We start from the raw sequence: 22677 nt of genomic DNA on the forward strand, positions 1-22677 counted from the left end.
AGCAGCAGGGGAGGGAGGGAGCAGCAAGCCAGGGTTAGCGACTGAGATGGCTGAAGAGGGAGCAGAGGCTGAGGGGTCGTGGGATGGACTGTGAAGAGGTGGCAGGTTCAAGGGGTCGCACCCCAGTAGGGTCAAAGATCACAGGAATTGGGGGATTGAGGGATGAGCTGAAAAGATGGAGGTGGAAGATGAAGACTGGGATGGTTGACACAGACGGTGGAGGGACAAAGGCATGGGCGAGGGAGTGAGCGGCTGAGCCAGGGCGGAGGACACGCTCATCGGAGGAGGGAAGGCCAGGGAACCAAACACCAAGGTCTTCAGCAGGATCAACATGGCGACTGAAGGTGCCAAGAATGAAGGCTGGACCCGGTATCCGGGAGACTGACAGAGAGGAAGGTAAAGTCACCAAGGAACCAGGCAATTTCAAGGAGGGCAGTGGGTGATGTGGTTGCTTGGGGTGTGTGGGCAGAGGGTTAACAGAGCCTGCAAAAGAATTTGACCTTAGGTTAACTTTCTAGTCCTGTTTCCAAGGTAACCTGATAAAAGTTGTCTGCGTTACTAGACAACATGGCTGATGATAAAAATAGTCCCGCCTGGTAGAAGCATCTGGACTGAGCGGAACCACAGGTGAACTGTAAAGAGCAATGGGGCCCTGCGGAGATTCCTGGAAGGGGCCTGTCCTGTGAGACCCTGGAAGCTCAACCACCGGATACCGGATCTCGTGGGGGGTGAGACTTCCCAGCAAGGCAGCGCTGGCATCCACACAGGGGGAGTGAAACTCTCCTGGAGGTCTCTCAATGGCTGTGTGGACAGCAAGGGCTGCCAGGAGGATGATTCAGAGAACCAGAAAGCCCCGTGCTGCCCTGCCAGGGAGCTGTGGTCCCTATCCTGGATGCTGAGTGGGGCACTAACAGTTTAGATGTTTAGGTGAGCCTAGGAAGATCTCCTGGTGGGCGCTGCACAGGAGACTCAAAGTTAAGTGCTTTTATGGAGGAGGGTTGGAGACCAGTCTGGAGGTGGCAAAGAGGAGCCTAGGGGACACGTGTCCCACCCCCGGGTCCAGTGGGCCAGGGGGAGTGGTACAGAAACAGCCACCACTTGAGAGGCTGGCAGGGGAAACAGTAGCTTGCTCCAAAGCAGAGCAAACTCGGCTGATGGATTCAGAGCTCTGTTGTCAGATGTCCCCACGCTGGGGCTGGTCTCAATGGGAGCAGCCGTGCTCACAGCTGTAGCCAGAGTCCGCTCTGCTTCGTAAAACCCAGGCCAGGCAGACCGGGTTCCGGGTCAGCAGCCAGCCAGTCGGATCGATACTCACACTAACCACACGTGCTTCTTTCTTTCATAATATTTTCCACAATAACGCACCACAAGGAAATTCCAGCAGAGCCCAGCCCACAGGTCCGAAAAAGAAGTAGGCCAATTTAACAAAGCAGACGGCCCAAGACTGAGGGACCCTTTGTGGCTGCGTTCTTGTGCCTGAAATTAAACCTCTTCTTGTATTTCAGGGTCTCAAGAGGAAAGAATCATCCAGATCAAGGGCAGCGTCTCCTTCATGTGCTAACTCTGAGCTCAGCTCAGACTGGCTGGGAGCCGTTCCTTCCAGAGGCATCGGTTTGGAGCTGAGGCAGCTCTTGAGAAAGACAATGGTTTATCCGGGGCTGCCGAGGCTGCCGGAGGGTTGCTAAGCAGACTGGAAATCAAAACATCAGCCTGAAACAGAAGCTTGAGAGCCAAGACCAAGGCCAACGGGGCAGACACATCAGCCCGGCTGAGGAACGTCCTGCAGCTCCCCCGTCTCTCTCCTTCACCAAGAAGTCCAGGCCACACCAAAGAGCTAGCGGGGCCATGTGAAAACCCAGTATGTAAGCACACGCATTGCCTCCCACTGAGGCTGCGCTAGCTGGCATGCACAGCCCAGCCAGAGGAAATCGGAGGAAAACGCATCCTCTCCTGCAGCCACAGCTGGAAAAACATCTGCAGGGCAGGAACGGGCCCCTCCACACTCCCCTCCCTGTGCCAAGGTCAGTAGTGGCCGAGGTGACGAGGCTGGCCCCTCGGACAAGAGGGCTTGAGTGAAGGGCAGGACACGGAGCTTTTATAGTTGAGACTTTTTTTTTTTAAAAAAAAAAAAGACAGAATCCAGGCCTTAAAAAATACTGACACAGTGCTGGCTATAATTCGGACAGAGCCAGGCAATGGGCCCAAGCCCTGGTCAGCAGTCCCTCCACCTAAGGATGCTGCTGCACGGGGAAGGGCCAGGGCCGCCACAGGTCCTCCATCCCAACAGGGAGTAAGAATGAAGCATAAAGGGGCCGGCCTGGTGGCATAGTGATCGAGTTCATGCGTTCCGCCTGGACGGCCCAGGGTTCACAGATTTGGATCCAGGTGTGGACCCAGCACTGCTTGTCAAGCCACACTGTGGCAACATGCCAAATAAAATAGAAGAAGATTGGCACAGATGTTAGTTCAGTGACAATCTCCCTCAAGCAAAAAAAAAAGAGGAAGATTGGCAACAGATGTTAGCTCAGGCCAATCTTCCTCATCCAAAAAAAAAAAGAAAGAAAGAAAAGAAAGAATGAAGCATAAAAATACTCAAATGTGTGCATGTTCTCTATAGACATAGGGGGCAGTGTGCACGGCCTGACCACAGATCTCAATCCCTAGACCATCAGCCTCCCCACTCCTCCCCAAGGGGCCCCTCCTGGACCAAGTCCTGATGTGTCACTTCCTCAAACAACAAACCCTTCGGTTTGCCTCCTATGACTAACAAATTAGGTCCATGGCCTGGGCCTGGTGCTGGAGGTTCCGCTCCCAGCTACTTTTTCAGTTTCTTCCCTAACTGATCAGCCAAACCAGTTCCTCGGAACTTCCTCCTCTCTTCTTCCTCACTCACGTTATCTCCCCCTCCCAGCCTTGCTACAACCCCATCTCAGTGCCTCCTCCCTCTCAGAGAAGCCCTATTTCCACACATGTGTACCTGCCTGCTTGCGCGCACACACACACACACACACACACCTTCAGAAGCCACGTATATGATCCATATATATCTTCTTATGCTACATGAGATGCAGGGAGCAGAGAGGCTCCGGGACCAGGGAGCCTGAGAGAAGGGTACGGTCACAACCCCCTCCCCCCATCACACTTCAATTTCATCGCACAACAAGGATTCTAGACACCTCCTGTGTGCCAGGTGCTGCTCCAGGCACTCAGTAGTGAGGCAGGAATAGGACCAGGAGAAGAAGCATCACTTCAAGAAGGAGGTGTGATCAGCTGGGTGATGCTGCTGGATGGAGGGCTGAGATCTGCAAGGTGGAAGTCTCTGGGGACCTTGATGGGGGGTTCCGGGGGGGTGGGGAGGACCAAAGCCTGGCTGGAACTGGGTCAAGGGAGAACGGGAGGACAGGGAGCGGAGATGGCATGTTTGGACGACTCCTTCACATGGGGGAATGGAGAAAGGAGGTGGGGACTGGGGTCAAAAGAGGGTTTCTTAACATGAGGTATGACGGTCTGTTAGTGTAACGGTGGAAGTGACCTAGTTAGGAGGGAAAGGGGAAAATTGTGGAAGCGAAGTCTTCCAAGGTGAGAGGGGACAAGAGCAGCTGGGAAAGTGGAAGAGCAGGCGCACAGGAGGCCATCCACGGTAACGGAGGGACGGCGGTGCCCACCAGCACCGGGCGGGCACATGAGTGATGGGCTGTGAAAGCTCTCCTTTTAATTACTTTTATTTTCTCAGTGAAATAGGAAGCAAAATCATTAGCTGAGAGGGACGAGGCACTGCAGGCTGGAGAATATGTGAAACAGTCATCCTGGAGAGAGGAAGAAAAATCTGAGCAGGAAGATGCAGTAAGATGACTGACAGCAGCAAAAACCCTTTATGAGGTTGCAACAGACACGTCAGCGATGTTGTGTTTTTCTCTGGCCACGTTCAGCAACAGGAGTGCATGCGTGAGTGGGCTTATTCGGGGCTGAGGACTTGGCCTGCCGAGTTTGAAGGAGAGAGCGCAGTGGAGAGCGGAGTGCGTGTGCAAGAGAGTAACGATCGCAGTGGATCGGAATCTAAGCAAGACACGGAGGGAAGAGAGGATGTGAGGGGAGTGAACAGGGTGGGAAGGTCTAGGGGTCCACAGACTAACGGTCCGGGTGGGCTCTGAGGGAGCTGGGGGACACAAGGTAGCAGAGCAGGACGCTCAAAGTGGAACTTCCAGGATGGAATAATGACTGGTGATGAGAAGATCTCAGCGTGGGAAGACAGACGGAAGGAAAGACTGGGCAGTGAGGAGGGGAGGGCAGTGAGAGGCCAGCAGAGCAGGAGGCTCATGGGGAAGGACATGAGCTCACCTGGGATGGAGACACGAGCAGAGGTGGAAGGACCCAGTGAGCCAGGAGCCCAGCCCATCAACGAACGGAGAGCGTGGCTGGCAAGAAGGTAGATTCAACAAGGAGCCATGTGCTTCCACAGGAGCGAGGAGCCTGGCCTGGGCGAACCAGCGAGGAGCAAGGACGCCCACCCTGCCTCCTGCAAGGCACAGTCTGGGGGAGTGGTACAGGTGGAGGCAGGCCAAAGAAGAGGCTGACGATGTGAGGGACTCGTCGAGGACAAGACCCGGTCTCAGGAAGCTGGGGCAAGAGCTGATCAACCTACCAAAAGTCGATTCCCACTCTGTATTTTAATCCAGAATCCAGAAAACAGGCCATCATTCATTTCTCAGGCTTCTCTGATTTTTAATAATTTCCGTTGTTGTTTGGTGAAAAACTAGCCGCAGTTAGGGATCTGATTAGACGAGCTTGTTCACCTGTGTCAGACGGTCCACAAAGACTGTCACAGAGCAGCACCCACGCCCTCTGGGACCCTCCGACCTCTGACACGCAGTGGCACATGGGTCCAGGAAAGATGAAGGAATGAACACACTCAGTTCATCTTGGAGCTTATTATCCACATCCCCAGATGTCAGTAATATTTGGGACACATATGGTTGTGACCAGTTTGGCTTCTTTCCCCATCCATGTCTATTAAACATGTCACCTTCTTCACGAGGCCCTGCCAACATCTCGGGAAAATATTCACACTATTTGTACAAAAGGGGGGAAGAAACCTTCTCAAATGACCCTATTAACACCACCCAGCCAGAAGCTTTCTGTCCCTGGAATTTGCTCCAGCCTCAGGAACAGAAGAGCCTGCAGCAGGGTCAGAACCTGGCCTTCGAACCTCACTCACTCCACAGCAGGGACCCCCGGCTGCATCCCAAGGGACACTGGGTACCCTAAGATGTTGATGTGTGTTCTGTGAACAAAAGGCGAACATGCTGGAGGAACACCGGCTGAGCGGTGTCTTTGTTGCAAGGCCTCTCGGTTTTTCACATGCTAACTGGAGCTGCACATGTCCATGGGGGGGGGGGCCCTGTGCAGACGCCCCCCGTCATTTCCCTGTGAAATCCTTTCGTTCCGGGAGCCTCTCTCTGGGGAAGCTTGTCTTTACAAAATGAACACCCTGCATCCTCTGAGGCCTGTCCCACACTCCTTCCAGGGGGCCTATTTTGTCCTCCCCAGCCCTGGCCTTTTGGGATGGGAGGCCACACATACCACCTGCCCCAACCTCAGGCCACAGTGGCCCCCCACCCCCCCGACTTCCTGCCCCTCCTGGTTCTGCCACAGCTGTGGCTCATGCCTCAAGCACCCGAGCCCTGCCCTGATGTTCCCAGCACTGAGCATGGCTTGGCTGGAACCTGAGCAGGTGTGTCTCCTGGAGGATAAGTCAAGTCTGGGCTCGTCTGGGAGTTAGTGGGTCTGACCGGGAGCCGGTGCGTGAGGGGACCAAACGTTTCCTGGGAAAGGGCTCCACCTAAGGGGAGAGACAGGGGTGAGGGCACAGGTGCGGGGCCAGGAAGGAGGGGTGACGCTGAGTGGAGTGCACTGTCTGTCCCCCGGGACAGCATCACAGGAGGGAGGCGGCCAGAAAAATGGAGGGGAACAGAGAAACAGCACTCCTGCCTCCAGCATCAATCACCTCGCCAGGCAGAGCCGGCCGTGCTGGCTCCATTGTCCCGGCCATCTGTATTTTTCCTTTCGAGAATGACTTACTACGTCCTTTGCCAATTTTTCTGTTGAACTATTTGTCCTTCTGCGTGATCTGTAAATGCTCTTTTATATACGATGACTATCAATCTTTGACCCTTTTATATGTGGCCAAGGCTTGTCCCTGGCTTCCTTCCAGGCTGTTGCTTGTCTTCTAACTACATTTACAGTGTCTTCTGATATCCTAGAGTTTTAAAGTTTTATGGAGTCTGTCTGTCTGACACAGGGGGAAGGCGGGGCAGGGGGTCCCGGGGGGTCCCCAATACTCTATTTCCAGATCTCGCGCTGGTCATGTGGGTGCGTTTGCTTTGTGAAAATTCGCGGAGCTGTACACTGAGGATGTGTTCATTTTTCTGTATGTTATACTTCAATAAAAAATATTTTTTAAATCTGTCAGGTTTTTTTTCTTCCTTTGTAACTTCTGAGTTTTATGCTTTGCCTAGAAAGATTTGCATGCTATAAAACTGTGAAAGCTTCTCCCATATTTTCTTCAAATACTTTAAAAGTTGGATTTCTTTACATTTAACTCTTAAATACCTCTGGACTTTATTTTAATGTATGATTCTATGGAGGGTTCTAACTTACTTAGCATCCACACAGGATTAACAAGACCCTTTTTCCCTTCCTTATGAGAATCTGGCATTTGTTTAACTCTCTAGGTCTGTTCCCTAGGAACCTCATAAAGGTAAAAGTGAACGATGTCACTAGATAACACTGCTTACGGTACAAATGGCCCTCATTTGCAAACTGCTTCTGGCTGGGGAAGAGCCATAAATGAATTATAAACCCCAATGGGATACCAGGCTCGGGGCTTCCTTAAGCACCATAATTCTTATAACTGGGCATGTCCCTTGTGTGAACCCTGGATTCTATACCTACGGGGGTTTTCTAAGGGACACTGGCTCCTGTGGGGCACAAGGCTTTAAGCCAGGGGAGAAGCTAGTTAGCGGATGGACGGCTGTGCGAGCGGTCACCTGCACGAACTCTGCAATGACCACTCCCTCCCCCGAAGAGGGACAGCCGGCCCTGTCCTGTGGGCAAGTTGAGGTTTCCACCCTTCTCCTTTCTGACTAGACAAGCCAAGGGGGCCCTTGTCCGAATATTGGCGGGCACTGCCCCGGTCCACGGCACCAGCACCATTTACTGAGCATCCACCCTTTTCCCTGGCTGCTTTAAATCATTGCCTTTATAATAAACTAAATTACTCCATTGATACAAGCCATTCTGAGCCCTCTCCTCGACTGTATTGACCTTGGCCTATTATACCACTGTAATGGCTTCACGTGCGTCTTACGATCTGGTAGACCAAATGGGTCCTCGCTGATCTTTTCCAAAATCTTCTTGGCTATTTTTGCCATTCCTTTATCCTTCCAGTGTTTCCTGAGCCTCTCCTCACACAGAAAGTGTTGAGGAGACAGTACTGAGCAAGACAGACAACGCCCCTCAGATCCGTCTCCTGGGGCTACCGTGACAAGGTCCCACACACGGGGGGCTTCAAACAGCTGCAGGTTATGCTCTCACAGTTCTAGAGGCCAAAAGTCCAAAGTGCAGGTGCTGGCAGGACCCTGGTCCCTTGGGGGCTCTAGGCAGGATCCTTCCCTCCCTCCCCAGCTGCTGGTGGTCCCAGGAGTCTCTCCCTGGCTGGTGGCAGCATCACTCCAGCCTCTGCCTCTCTCTTGGCATGGCCGTCTTCCCTCTATGTGTGTCTTCACGCGACATTCTCCCCTGTCCGTGTGTCTGTCTCTGCATCTCCTCTTCTTATAAGGACACCAGTCCTACTGAACAAGGGCCCGCCCTACTCCAATATAACCTCATCTTAGTTTGCATCTTAATTTTGGCTGCAAAGACCCTATTTCCAAATAACGTCACATTCAATTACCGGGGCTTAGGACTTGAACATATCTTTTTGGGGGACACAGTGCAACCCACAACATCCTGCTCCCATGGAGCTTGCCTTCTCATGGTGAACAGCAGATGAGGCAAGCAAAGAATTAAGGCGCATTTCGGTGATAAATGCTACGAGGACAAGAAAACAGGTGATGGAACAGACACGGCTGGGGCACGGAGGCCCTGGGCTGGTTTGCCTAGGGTGGTCAGGGACCCCTGGCTGAAGCCACTGAGTTAGCCCTGAACGAGGAGGTGGCGGCCAGGCACAGGTCTGAGGGAGCAGCATTGCAGACAGAGGGCAGAGCAGGGGCAGAGACACTGAGGCAGGAACCAGCGCGTTACTCAGGGGAGGGAGCCCAGGAAATGGTGGGAGATGAGGCTGGAGAAAGAGCCAGGACAGAGCACACAGGTGCGGTCTAGGGGGATGCCGGGAGAGTGGTTAGGAGGCGGCTGCCAATCCTAGCGAGCGAGGGCAGTGGTTGGACCAGCATGTAGCAGCCACAACAGGGGAAACTGGTGGGATCCAGATATACTGTGGAGGTAGAGTGGTCTGCACTGAGCAAAGGGTTGGATGGGGTTGGGGAAAAGAGCAGGACCAGGACTACTCACAGGCTTTTGTCCTGAGCACTGGCCGCATCCACATGGGGCTGCCATTACCATTAACCCAAACGGGAGGATTAAGATAAGAATGAGTTGGGGGGGGGGGGTGTCCAAGAAATACTTCACAATGAGCCTGTTACTTTTTATATCAAACTCCTGTTGGAACTGAATTGGATTTTACTCATAGATACTTCCATGTCAGGCTTAACCGGAGAAGAACCGACATCTTTACAACGCTGATGTTTCTATCCCAAGAATCTGGTACACCTTTCTTGCATTTATTTGGTGCTTCAGTAAAGTTTTATCGGTTTCTTCTTTTTCTTTTATCGCTTGTTTCTTTTTTCTTCTGACATGTTACATTAGGTTTATTCTCAGAAACTGTTGTCACTGGAGCGGAATCTCTTTTTCCTATCACATACTCTAATGATCAACTCCTGACTAATTGATTGACTAACTGATTTGACTAATGATGACTACGATGGTATATGGGACAGCCATCAATTTTTATCTGCTGAGCTTGAAAACCAGCCAGCTTATGAATTCACTAAGTCTAATGAAGCACCACACGCCAACCACCCAGCTCCAACAGTTATCAACACCTTCCCAGTCTGATTTCACCTACTCTCCCCTCTCCGCTGTGTGTGTGAGCATGCGTGCATGCACGAGTGTGTCCGTCTGTCTGTCTCCCCGAGCACTGCCGAGTAAATCCCAGGTACGACATCACCACCCTCACAGATACTTCAGGAGCCGTCTCCTGGATTTTCGAAGCGTAGAATCTTACCATCCGCACCCAAAAGACTGGAGCAAGTTCAGGAGGGGAGAAGACAGAAGCCACAGGACAGAGGACCGTCCTCGAGGCCCAGGAGAAAGGCAGTGACCAAACTAAACTCACAAAGTTCATCCCCTGAAGCTTATGAACTTCTCCTATAGGACCACTCCTCAAGGCTTTGTTCTGGGTCGATTTTCTCCATTAAGACTAAATCCTAACAAGCTCTGGGAAACCCAATTTTCCTAACAGCAAACTGATCCCGAAACCTAAAGGGGAGGGTGCAGCTGAAGTCAGCAGCTGCAGCCATTCGTTCAGGCAATGGCACTTCATTACAATTTCTCACTGCATGTGTGTGGTCTTAGGGAGTCTGTTCCCGTGTTGAAGGAGTAAGCCACAAATAGCACTTCCACAGTTGGATTAAAGTTTTGGCTTTTGTTTTTTGTTTTTTGAGGAAGATTAGCCCTGAGTTAACATCTGCTACCAATCCTCCTCTTTTTTGCTGAGGAAGACTGGCCCTGAGCTGACATCCATGCCCATCTTCCTCTACTTTATACATGGGACGCCTGCCACACCATGGCTTGACAAGCGGTGCAACGTCCGCACCCAGGATCCGATCGGGGGAACCCCGGGCCGCCGAAGGCAAACATGCAAACTTAACCACTGTGCCACCAGGCCCGCCCTGAATTAAAGTCTTATCACTACCACACGAGTTAGAAAAAGGCCGTTCCTGGTCCACTTTCTCCAGGGCAGCCTCGAGTCCACACGGTGCCCTTCTGCGAAGCAGAAAAAAGTACTCCCTCTGGACAGATTCAGACACACAGTCACAGCTGGAAAGCAGGGGGAACAGGGGAGGGAATGGGAAATTCAGCCCCCCACCCCTCAGAACCTGGCAAGCAGGCAGGGCACTCCCCTGTGCTCCCATCCCAGGCTCCTGGGGGCTTTGGAATTGTCACTATTATTTTTTTTCTTAACGATTTAACTTTTTTTCCTTTTTCTCCCCAAAGCCCCCGGTACATAGTTGTATATTCTTAGTTGTGGGTCCTTCTAGTTGTGGCATGTGGGACGCCGCCTCAAGATGGCCTGATGAGTGGTGCCATGTCCGTGCCCAGGATCCAAACCTGTGAAACCCTGGGCCGCCGCAGCGGAGCGGGCGAACTTAACCACTCGGCCACGGGGCCGGCCCCAGGAATTGTCATTATTTTTAACATTCTAATGGAAATGATACCTCTTCTCCAGTCAACAAACAGCAAAACTTAAGTAAAGTTGTTACTTTTGGTTAAAATCCATCTATACTACCAGACTCTCCCAGTCCTGCCCCTAAAACACTGTTTATAGTGTGTATCTGGAGAAAGAGGCACGCAGCCCTGTGAACTGAGAAATACAAGACCCTGTCTGTCCGCTCCAGAGACAGAAAGTCTCAATAGGGAATTCCGTTCCTGCAGCGCCATAGGGGCCCTCCGGTGTTACCCACAGAGATGTGTGCTGATCACAGCTCCCCTCTCTGGGCCACGGGCTCCTCCCCTCTGGCCCACGGGCTCCTCCCCTCCTGGTCCACACCCTCCTCCCTCCTGGTGGTCCGGGTGAAAGGACAAGTAGATACCACTACGCAGATAGACCTTTTAACAAGGGCCTGACTAAGGCCTGGGTGGGTGGCAAGTCATTACTAAACTCCGTTTTCAAATATTCTTTTTTTATCCATACTATTTAAATAAAAACAAACGAGCCCATTGTTGAAACAGGCCATGACACCAGTGTCACTGCTGTGTTCAGCCAGAGCACGTGGACTGCCACCGCGTCCGACAGCATTCCGCCACTCCCCTCTGCCAGCAGCATCCAGCTCACTCCCCAGGACCTCGGTTTGCTTAGTGGGAAGCAGGAGCTGCAGAGAGCTGTCCCCTTTGCTTAAAGAGAGTCTTCCCAACATGCAGTATTTATCAGCCATGCATAGGATTCGCGGTGAAGTGAAGTTCACGCCACGACAGTGGTTAAAGCAGTCAGAGAGGGCCGGCCTCTGTGGCCGAGTGGTTAAGTTCTCGTGCTCTGGGATCCAGGGTTTCGCCAGTACCGATCCTGGGCGGGGACATGGCGCCGTTCATCAGGCCATGTTGAGGCGACCTCCCGCATGCCACAACTAGAAGGACTCACCACTAGAAATATACAACTATGTTGGGGGGGAAGGAGGGGGCTCTGGGGAGAAAAAGGAAAAATGAAATCTTTAAAAAAATAAAATAAAAAACAGAAAAAACAAGAACACACATTCCCAGATATACAAACTGCCCCCTCCAGTCCAGATTATTAAAAAAAAGGTTTACAACATGATGAAAGGTAGGATTTTCAGAATGTCAATGGATATTAATAAGAATCTACTAAAGGCGCCACTGAATTAGCATAGTATATTTTAATAAATACCTTATTTTGTGTTCCTAACTTAAGCTTAAATTGTTATTGCGTTTTAAAAGTTTTTTCCTGGTTATAGGAAAGGGGCAGAATGAAGGAGAGATAATTTCATGCATTTTAATTAATTCATAAGTCTCCAATCAAAAGTGCATAGCATCACATTCCCAGGTTTAGCTCGGACTTAGATCTGAGCACTCTTAAATTTTACCTCACCAGATCATTTCTCCTAAGATTCAAATTTGGGGGTCGTTTATAATTCTAACTAGGCACGTGAAGTAGGGGTATGCTTATTTGCTATGCTTAGTGTTTAAGATTTTTTGAAGACACATGGAATCTCAGAATAGGAAAGGCAGTATAGGCTGTAACTCATCTGTTTTCAGATGAGGATTCTGAGGCCTGAAGGAATTAACTAAATTCCCCTGAGATAAGGAACAGCATAAGGAGCCAAAGTCAGAAGTCAGGTCTTCTCTTTCCTGCCAAGAAGCAGGAGAGGAAACAGGTGAAGGGTTTGGAGGGGGTGTCACTGGAACATTCTGGGGTCAGACCTGATGAGAGGGAAGTAGTTTGTTTTTTCTGAGCAGAGATTACTACCGTCTATCAGTAATAAGTCAATACAAGCTGCATACAAAAAGGCAGTTGGCCAGCAGAGATAAAAAGCTGTTTATTATGCCAGGCTCACCTTCAATCTGGCCCTTTTCCTAGATCTTGACGGGTGTTGGGACCATCCCAGTCCTCTGCTGGGTCTGAGCATGAGCCAGGAACACCGTGCCCTCTCCCCACCCCGCTCCCTATTCCCACATCAACACGGACTCTAGGCGAGCACTGGTGGCCCAAGCTCTGCTCCGTGAGACCTCACACTGCTTAACAGGATACAGGGAAAGTCCCTCTTCATTTCTTATCACCTCTTGTGCCCTGAGCATTGCCTCAGACCTTGTCAAGGAGCAGAAATGGCAGAAGATGAGCCCTGTTCTCGGGGAGCATGTGGTTTCATTGAAACACACAAGAAAGAGTCTGAGAGTAGAGCACAGCAGCTCGGCGTCAGGCTGGACAAGGGTTCCCGGAGGTCAGGGAGAGGGCTCCATCACGCCCCATCCTCAGGGAAGTGGGGAGGCAGGCCAGAAGCGGCACAGATGCAGGAATAGAATCATTACCAGCTCCTATGATATTACAGAGCCTCTGCAGGAGAGTCCCCTGTCCTGGAAAAAGTGCCTTAAAATTAAATTCCGACTTGCTTCTTTGTACTTTGCAACGGCTCCCGTGAACTGGGCCACTGGAAGGAGCTGCCTGCCCGCCCTCCCTAGGCAACATGCTGAGTGATGACTCCGCCCGGAGTCATCTTCTGAACCAGGAAGCTTTACAAGCAAATGGCAACCCTCCAGTTTCATATGCCAACAGCGCAGACTGCCACCTGCCCCGGACCCAGCCAGACACACCCAGCCTGTCTGGACAGGGCCCTTTTAAGGCACCTGGCTCACGACAGGGACCCAGTGCCCACCTCAGGTGCAAAGCACGGTTCTGTCCAGAGCTACCCCTAGCCCCTCAGAACAGGTCAACAGAAGACAGGAAGCTACATTCCTAGGCGGCGCCCATCACTGACATGGGAACCTCTCCCCACTCAAAATCAAGGAGATTTTCGAGATGACACCAGTCCAACACGTTAGCTGTTGGGCAGTCCTCCGTTCAGAAGCACGTCCACGGGGAGCCTGGTGTCTCGTTGCTGCCTCTATGCAGAGACCCCCGGCACTTTCTTCAGCGCCTGGAGTCTGCTTCCGGCTCTATCCTAGATGGCAGGACGCCCACGCAAAAGGAAAGACCCCACGCAAGGACTGAAGCCCACACACTTCTGTTGAAGATTTCCCCTTTGTAATGTCACGTGCACTGCTCAGAAAAGGGGGCGACCGCTTCCCTATGCCTGAACGCTCCTCTGTAAAAAAACTGTGCCAAGGGAACACGCATACGCTGCTGGTGCGAATGCAAACTGATGCAGCCACTATGGAAAAGAGTGTGGAGATGTCTCAAAAAATTGAAAATAGAAATACCATATGACCCAGCCATCCCACTACTGGGTATATCTACCTGATGGTGTTCAGGGCAGGCTGCCCCAAGATGCGCCACTCTGGTATGTGGATTATTTTGAGCTCAAGACGATAAAGGCTGCTCAGACTCAGCAAGAACATTTGACCTTTCCCCCCTAACTGCCTAAAAGAAATTTAAAATAAAGGCCTATTCCCAGGACAGGTCATCATTATAGACAACCTTGGGTTCCGGTAGACTGGGAGGATCCTTGCTAAGACCACTCTTATCAAAGTTCTATTTACCAAACATTTGCTTTTCCATTTCCATGTGAGTTGCCTTCCTCCTCTTTGAAGCCCCAAACGTCCTCCTTGTCTGTAGCTGAAGATGTTTAAACAGGTAGCCTCGGCCAGTTGGCTGAGTTGCTCAGTTTTCCTGGGCCTCTCCCATGTATACATGTTATAAAGCTTTGTTTAATTTTCTCCTGTTATTCTGTCTCATGTGAATTTAATTCATTGTCTGGCCAGAAGGACCCAGAGAGGGTAGAAGAAATGTCTTCCTCCCCTACATACCCAAACAACTTGAAATCAACAATCCAAAGTGACCTGCGCACCCCTATGTTCATTGCAGCACTATTCACAATAGCCAAGACATGGAAGCAGTCCAAGTGTCCAGCGACCAATGATTGGATAAAAAAGATGTGGCATAAATATATACAACGGAATACTACTCAGCCAGAAAAGAAGACAAAATCATCCCATGTGCAACAACACGGATGGACCTGCAGGGTATAATGTTAAGAGAAATAAGCCAGACCGAGAAAGACAAACACCAGATGATGTCACTCATATGTGGAAGATAAACAAACACATGGACAAAGAGAACAGTTCACTGGTTACCAGGGGAAGAGGGTGGGGGTTGGGCACAGGGGGTGAAGGGGAGCACGCATGTGGTGACAGACAAGAAATAATGTACAACTGAAATCTCACATTGATGTAAACTATTATGAACTCAATAAAAAAACAAAAAACTGTGCCAGATGAAAATCCAGTCGTGATCAGGATGTTGTATTCATGGATGCTACGCACACCAGCAACCCTCACCTTCACTGACTACACGTGTGTTTTGAAACCCAAAATAAGCCCAGAGATGGTGGGGACAAAACTAGTCTTTTTCACACACCATCAAATTTTCTTTTTTCTACAAATGAGATTTTACTGAACACTAGTCTCTGGAGCCTCCTAACCTTGTTCAAATCACGGCTCTGCCACTAACTAGAGGTAGAACCTGAACCAACTAAATTTTAGGAGATTCGTTTTTCACAAAAAATACTAGGGCTGGGGGGGGGGGGGGTGACCCTGTGGCCTAATGGTTAAATTCGTTGCGCTCTGCTTTAGTGACCCAGGTTTGGTTCCTGGGTGCAAACCTACACTGCTCTGTTGGTAGCCATGCTGTGGTGGTGACCCACATACAACATAAAGGAAGACTGTTAGCTCAGGGCAAATCTTCCTCAGCAAAAAAAATTTAAAAAAATAAAAAAAAATTTTCTCCTTAAAAAACAAATACAGGGATGGGTGACAGAGAATTAAAATATACTCATAACTATCAATGTCAAGTCACAGGTCCATGGAGATTCGTGCATCCTTCCACTTTTGTGTACATTTGAAATTTTTCACAATTATAAGTTAAAAGAAAAGTTTTTGAGTCACACAGCCTGATGAGATCTGAAATCAGGGTCTTCCCGGTGACTTCCCAGGTTTCCCCAGTCAGGAGCCTAGAGCCCCCACGTGGCCCCGCCTGCACTTCACTCTATTCAGGATTGATAGATGCCCCTCATTTGATTCTCTCAGACGCTCTTAAGTAGCTCAAACTTCACATAAATCCGAGCCACGAAGCCTGAGAAAGTGGCAAAGGCACAGCCCAGACAAAGCCTTGCTCGGCTCCATGGCCATCGCTCTAACAAAGCGCGACACTGTGGCCTCTGTACAAACACAGCAGCTGGGACTTCCCAGGCCCGGGGTTTACATAGAACCTTCTCCCCGCCAAGTTCAAAGTAATTTAGGGACACTCACTAATTAATTTCATTAAGTCTCAAGAGCCACCTTCCCACCCCCGCTCCCGGCTGCCAGTTACAGCAGGCACAGCTGGGGGAGGGAGAGACCGGGTTCCACATGCTCACAAACAGATGTGCAAACCCAGGGACATGCACGGCCACCCTCGGGGGGGGAGGGTGGGGGCTGGCAGCGGTGCTTGGAGAACACTGAACCTCAGAGCATTGGTGCTGCCTCTGAAAATGAATAAAACCCATGGACAACTGGCCCATTGCCCTTCATCTGGTCCACATTCGGTCTCAAAGAGACAAAGAGAAAGGCAGCAAGTACTTTTCGTCCCCATGTGCAAAGAAGAGAACATCTGTATGCTCACTTTGGACTGGGGACCAAGGGGAACTGTCACCAGCTATGGCTTGTCCCCTCTACTTGAGAAGCCTCTGACTGTTGAACCAGGTCACCGAGAAAACTTGATAAAAACCTTTGAAATGGGTGCCAATGTTTGGTTTTCTGCCTCTGGAATTCTTGTTTCCACTGACCCACATTAAAGATAGATTCTCAACCGAATTCTTTTTTTAGAAGCAGGAATTTGGCAGTATTCTTTCCGTAAGCCTCCTGCTAGCAGGCTGGATGGCGGGCGTGGACACTGTCTGCAGAATCGTGTTGCAACAGAAGGACTATGCCCAGCAATCAACAACCAGGACCATCAGTTTTTCTCAAAGCTAGTTCAAGCCCCCGACTCTCTCTGAGCACCGCCTGCAAACGCTAAGCGATTGTGAGCCCTGCCAGCAAGAGGCCTTTTCAATCAGGATCCTTATAGGGTAAAACGTGCCTTGAAGAGCTGTGTGTATGCTTGTAGGGCCCACCTAACTCTCCCGCTGGTCCACATAAAGGCAGCAGCGTGCATCTGCCACAGAGCCGGGCAGAATTTAGGACCACTCAGCGGCTAAGGAGAAACCACTGCCCACATGGGAATAAACCCTCGACTTAAGTGTCCTTGGCCTCTCACTCCTCCCCGGGGAGACCCATCACAGGAAACCACAGCTGAGGTGAAAAGGAAGCCGCTCCCAACCTTGAACCTCATGGAAAGGGTGACTGGTCAGGACTGTGCCACCAGCTATGCTGGCTGCCCCAGGAGTACAGTCCCACACAAAGTAGAGATTGCAACCTTCTGGAAAAAAATGAAAGCACTCTTAACCTTCTTGAGGAAAGAAAAGCAAAGAAGCTAGCACTTTGGAACACACGTGGGAATTCCAAGTGCAGAGCCGTTCTATCCAATGGTGACACGTTGAGTCTATTTTAAAAGTTTGAGACAACAACTTTCTAGGAACAGAAGGCTCTTACAATCCTTCTGTGGGCCAGCAATACCACCAAATGCGACAGCTGCTTTTTAAAAATAGTTTCATTTCATCGCAATTGAGAAAAACAGACTTTAAAAATCAAGGATTCAGGGGGCTGGCCCCGTGGCAGAGTGGTTAAGTTCGCGCGCTCCGCTGCAGGCGGCCCAGTGTTTCGTTGGTTCGAATCCTGGGCGCAGACATGGCACTGCTCATCAGACCACGCTGAGGCAGCGTCCCACATGCCACAACTAGAGGGACCCACAACGAAGAATATACAACTATGTACCAGGGGGCTTTGGGGAGAAAAAGGAAAAAATAAAAAAATCTTTTAAAAAAAAAATCAAGGATTCAGCCCAAGGTCCACCAAAAAATGAACGCTAGGTTAAGTAACAAATGTGAACCGCCCAAGAAGCGAAGACCCGCCAACCTCTTTCATTGCACCGTCTGTTCCAGAATCCAGTGTATTGTAATCACCAACGTGATGTGCACGCATCACAGCCCAAACTTAATTTCCTAATGGAAAATATGCTTTATATCACTTTCAATAAGCACTTTTAAATCTTCAGTTTTGAAAAAGCCTTTTTCTCCACGTGGCTTCAAAGGAACTTGGAAATGTCTATGAACCTTGCTTAACATTGGGGTAAGCCACCTGAAGGATGTTCTAATCTCTTTGATGAAGCAGTGGTTTTGTACCATGAAATTAACGTCTTGGCTCTGATAAATGTGGTATGAAGTAGACATCTGAAATGGAATGGAAATTTCTGCCATTTTCCTTCAGGACCTTAGCAAATGACCAAACTTGGACTTTTCCGGACAGAACACAAATGGGAATAATCTGATAATAATTTAAGCCATGATTCGCTGCACACTTTTGGAGCTCAGAAGACTAGAAAACAATTGTTTCAGTAACCAAGTGACTCAAAACAAACCAGCTAACTATATGCTAATGAAAGGATGAGGGAAGTGGAAATAGAAGAAATAGTCCTTCCAAGACGGGGATGCTAATTGAAGAATCGATGCATACCAATGAGGAAAAAGGACTGGAGACCTTTATAAAGTGTTGTGGGAGCAGCGCCCTAGTCATCCACCAACTGAAGGACAAGTGACCCTCCTCTGCTTTTTGCTCACTTGGGTGTCACCTAGGCTCTCCTCGTGAACATTAACCACAAAACTAAGAGCAGGGTGATTGGTGATTCCAGGAGGCCAGGCATTATACGACATCACAGAAAGAGCCACACAGGAGTCAGAGACAGCCGTGTCACCCTGGGTAAGCAGCTGTCTTAGCCTCCTCAGCCCTCAATTTACTCATCTGTAGTCTGACGATAAAAAAAAAAAAGCTCTTTTGTAGAACTGTAAAAATTAATTAAATGAGATTGTCTCTAAGGCCAGTCCCGAGACTTCCTGAAGCCCGTATGTGAGGTATACTGGCTTGACATCTGGCTTCGAATATCCCCAGCACAAATGCGGAGTCATCCGCTAGGTTCCGTGCCTCCAAGTTCTAGACTTTGCAGCACCGACGCTAATGGGCCAAGCATTTACAAGACGCGGAGGTGCCATCAGCGGTTTCTCCTGAGTCTGTCCTGGAGCTTTTCTCCCGGTCCCCTCCCGGAGTGAGGCTAGCCAACACAAGCGACCGCCAATCACTGGTGTCCTCAACGGGTGCAAAAGAAAAAGGGCGCCAGGCACACGGTCGGGCCGGCTCCTAAGTCATCGCCCACGGATCGTCGTCAATCTGTAACGCGTCCCGGCGGAGCGCGGCGCATAAAAGGCCACAGCCGGTTCTCCACCGACAGACCAGAGCCCTCGGCGGGGCGCGCAGATGGCAGACCGCCGGCGAGGGGCTGCGGGCCGCCGTGCGCACTGGGCCCAGCCAGAAGCGCACTCTGGCGTCGCCGGCGTCACTTCATTCAAACAAACCACCCCCCATGCCTCCCGCTCCCGGCGCACGACCCCCATGCCCCGCTGTCCCCGCGCCACCGGGGAGCGGTCACCTCGGGGAAGGGAGGTGCCCGTTTCTCTAAGTCTCAGCAGAGGCAGTCGCTCTGTCCTCTGGGCGGCCCTCCCCGCGGGCAGGAGACGAGGGCGCGCGGCGGGGTCGCGGCCCGGAGCCCCGGGCGGCGCCGACTCACCGAGCGTGGCCACCGTGCCGGCCTCGAAGAGCAGGCAGTCCCCGCGGCCGCGCGCCTCCAGCAGGACGCTGCTGTCCCCCGACGCCTCCAGCCGCCCGAGCAGCCGCAGCCCTTTGCTCAGAGCCATGGGCGCGGGCCGCGTCCGCCCGAGGGCGCACAGCCCGCCACGGCTCCGCGCGCGCCTCCCGCAACTTCCAGGACTTTCACTTTGCGCCCCTGCTCGCGCCGGGCGCAGGCTCCTCCCCGGCCGCCTCCCCGCCCTCGCCGCGCCGCCCCGGGCAGGTGAGGGCGCCTCCCGCCGCCCGCTCCCGGCCGCGCTCCGCCAAGGCGCCGCGCTCCCCCCAGCGGCGAGGCCGCTGCAGCCCGGCCGGGGCGCGGCCCCCAGGGCGCACGGGCTCCCCGGCGTCGGCCCCGCGCGGCCCGGGCGCATCCAGGGGAAGTGCCCCCGGCGGCGGGCGGCCGCCAGGGAGGGGGATTCCACACATTCCTGGGCGCGGAGGAGGATGCTGGCCTCGGGGGGCCCCCAATGGCCTGGAAACGCAACAGGACGCCCGCGGCCTTATATGGGCAGCCCGGGCCTGGCCGGCGGCGGGACTGGAAACCTGCCTCCCCACTCCCGCCAGGGGCGCTGCGCCTCCCTCTCTCTCTGCTTCTGCGACCTTGGGCGGGCATGTCAACTCTGTGCCTCAGTTGCCCTGCGGGGAAAGCGGGATTAATAACTGAACAAACTTGATAAGGTGGTTGTGAGGATCGAGTTAATTCGCGTAAAGGGCTAGTGAGTGGCTGGCCAGTGGAAAGTGTTCAGTAAATGTTGCCTTTTACCAGCTTTCTATACGTGATGGCGTTGCGGTCCACTGTCTACACCAGGCAGAATTTTGGAATTGTCTCGGACAGAACCGAGACCGTGACCTCTACACCTGCCACTGACCATGTGACCTTGAGTTCTCTGAGCCCGCTCTCCTCACCTCTCGAATGGAGACAGGACCTGTCCCACAGGCTTACAGGCCTTACATGGGTGTACATGGTGGCTTACAGGGTGGGTGCGGGGTCAGAGGAGTTAAGGGTTGAACCCTTGGCAATAACAAGCAGGGGCAACTGTGAGGTGCTGGCGGGCGCGGGAGCGAGGGGGGCTCTTGCGCTCTCCCTGCCTGCCTGTGTCCTTTCCCCTGCAACTTGCAATCCCTCCTCCCCCTCTGCTGAGTATGGCCCTCGACTTCAGGGCAGATACTACAATAGGCCAGTTCGTGCTCATGGCCTGTGGACACCAGCTCGTATCCGTGCATCGTCCATTGGAGTATGTGGCCCACCAAGGATGACCTCGCAATAGGTAATGGGAGGCGGGGCCCCTTTTGGCGCTGCGCTCTAGCCCACATGTCAGGCCTAGTCGGCAGGGAAGGGGAGTGGAATGGGATGTCTAGGCTTACCTGCAGTCACCCTTGTGGTGGGTTTGGAGGTTTCGTTTCCTTCTCCCATAATGGGTATGTGTGGAGGGCCCCAGAGACCTCCCTCAGGGTGCTTCCGTCTGGCCCTCAAGCCAATCTGGTTCGTCTCTCCCACCCCATTCTGCTCACACTGAGAGCGAGAAGACTGGGGGCCAAGTGTGTCTCCTGGGCATGTTCCAGAAGGAACAGGATACTGCACTGCCCTTGCGCACATTCAGGAGTGACCCAAAATGACCAGACTTTCCATCCTCTGTGGACAACCTCCCAGGTGATGATCTGGAGAAAAAAGTAAATGTAAAGCAGAGACTCATCATTCTTGAGCCTTCTGCGCCCTTGCTCGCAAATTCAACTGCGATGTGGTAGATATCACAGGTATGATGCTCAAGACTGTCCAAACAGTTTCTTTCTTTGTGAAATGGAGATGTTACTTCCTCATGAGAACAGCGTACCCATTTAATGAGGCACAGTAGACTTTGGCCCCCTTTTCCTTTCCTTTTAAACTCGAAGCTCACTTCTTCCAGGAAGCCTTCCTAGAATGCTGAGGTTCCAGATAATAGTGTTTATCGACGCTCAGATTCACAGATGTACACTTCTGCTCTCACTTGCTCGTGTGTTGCTTGAGAAGTGTTTTTATATTTCTTCTCTTAGCCCTGATTCACAAATTAGTAAAATCTTAGGCAGGGGACCAGGTCTTTTATCTTATCTCTCTCCCTCTTTCCTGCTTTCCCTCACATCACATAATTTAAAGCTTTGCTCAGTGGCATGCTGTATATATTTTAGAAATTTTCCTACAGTCAAGACCGGCACTTAAGCTTTACAGCTTATAGAATCTAAGACACAATCCACTGGAAAGATGAATCACTATTTTATGTAACACTGAGAGAGAAAAAAAAATGCTTCCAATTAAACTATTTAATTAAATTTTGAGCTCTGCCCTAATTGCAGCCATGTTACTATGTGCATCTTAGACTCAATGAACTGCAGCGGCCGTCCCCCTGTCTCTGAGAACTGGCTGAATGAGCTGAGCCTGCTGGGTTTTCAGGTCGCCGCCCTGTGGTTCGGGGTGGGACGGTCAACATGGATGGCAGATGAAGCACCGTCCTTATATACACACTGCCCTGACAGGCCGAGGGTCACCCGGGTGCTGGCACAGTTGGCAGATGGAGAGAGTAACAGATTTTCAGATATTCAGGAAAAAGGTCAGCTTTGGTACCTAAACCGTGAGTGGCATCTGGGAAAAGAAGTGGACCCATCTGAGTGGGCAAGTTTGGGCACACCCCACTCCTGAGATGGAGACCTCCTGGAGGGCCTGTGATGGGAAGGGAAGGAGGTGAGGAGGGAAGGAAAGCCATCTCCATCAGCCCAGAGCTGACCACCGCGGGACATCCAACTTGACTGCCGCGTGGGGAGTCAGTCTGGCCCGGGGAGCCAGGGAGCGCAGCTAGTTATGGAAGCAGAGAGAAATCAGGGAGAGCTTTGGAGTAAATGAAAGGCTGGATTCGGTGCCTGATTGCTGGAGAGGCAAAAAGAGCAGTAAGGAGTCAGAAAGGAGCCCAGCCTTTAGAGAATGGGCTGCAGTGGCACCATCCACAGAGACGGGAGCAGTGGGTGGGGGTGCTGGTGTGACCAGAAACAGAAACTGGGGGTGGGGACGTGGGTCTGGTTCCAGTCGTGCTGAGTTTAAGATGAGGAGGGTCACCCAGTGGGAAAGGCCAGAAATGAAGAGAGGAGGCCGCGAGGCAGCAGCTCTCTGAAGGGGAGTGGAGACAGGCCAGAGAGGCTGGTGTCTGACCCTGGGAGGGGAAGAAGGAAAAGCCGAGAAAGAAGCAGCTTGGGAGATTGGAGAAGCCAAGGGTGTGGCCAGCGAGAGCTCTGGGAAACAGGGAGTGGCCAGTGGTTTGAGAACCTCAGAAAGGTCTCTGAGTTCTCAGGAAAGATCTCTGGTTGGTGGGAAGGTTATGGTGACCTTTGAGCTGGCAG

At 51.7% G+C, this 22677-nt stretch overlaps 1 protein-coding gene across 7 annotated transcripts in view; it reads right to left on the reverse strand.

Moving 5' to 3' along the window:
* SYNJ2 (synaptojanin 2) overlaps positions 1-19521 on the reverse strand; it is a 117831-nt gene extending 98310 nt beyond the window's left edge. For 6 of the 7 annotated variants that reach the window (XR_011535566.1, XM_070603077.1, XM_070603076.1 and 3 more), the window contains exon 1: positions 19256-19518. Coding sequence is in view for 6 of the 7 variants with exons in the window: in XM_070603077.1 (XP_070459178.1) it covers positions 19256-19382 (127 nt within the window). In the remaining variant the exon portion in view is untranslated. Of the gene's footprint in view, positions 1-19255 lie in introns of all 7 variants that reach the window. The other variant, XM_070603069.1, reaches the window with a different exon arrangement.
* Between the last annotated feature and the right edge of the window lie 3156 nt (positions 19522-22677).

This window comes from Equus przewalskii, chromosome 32, assembly GCF_037783145.1.
Source record: "Equus przewalskii isolate Varuska chromosome 32, EquPr2, whole genome shotgun sequence".
NCBI lineage: Eukaryota > Metazoa > Chordata > Mammalia > Perissodactyla > Equidae > Equus > Equus przewalskii.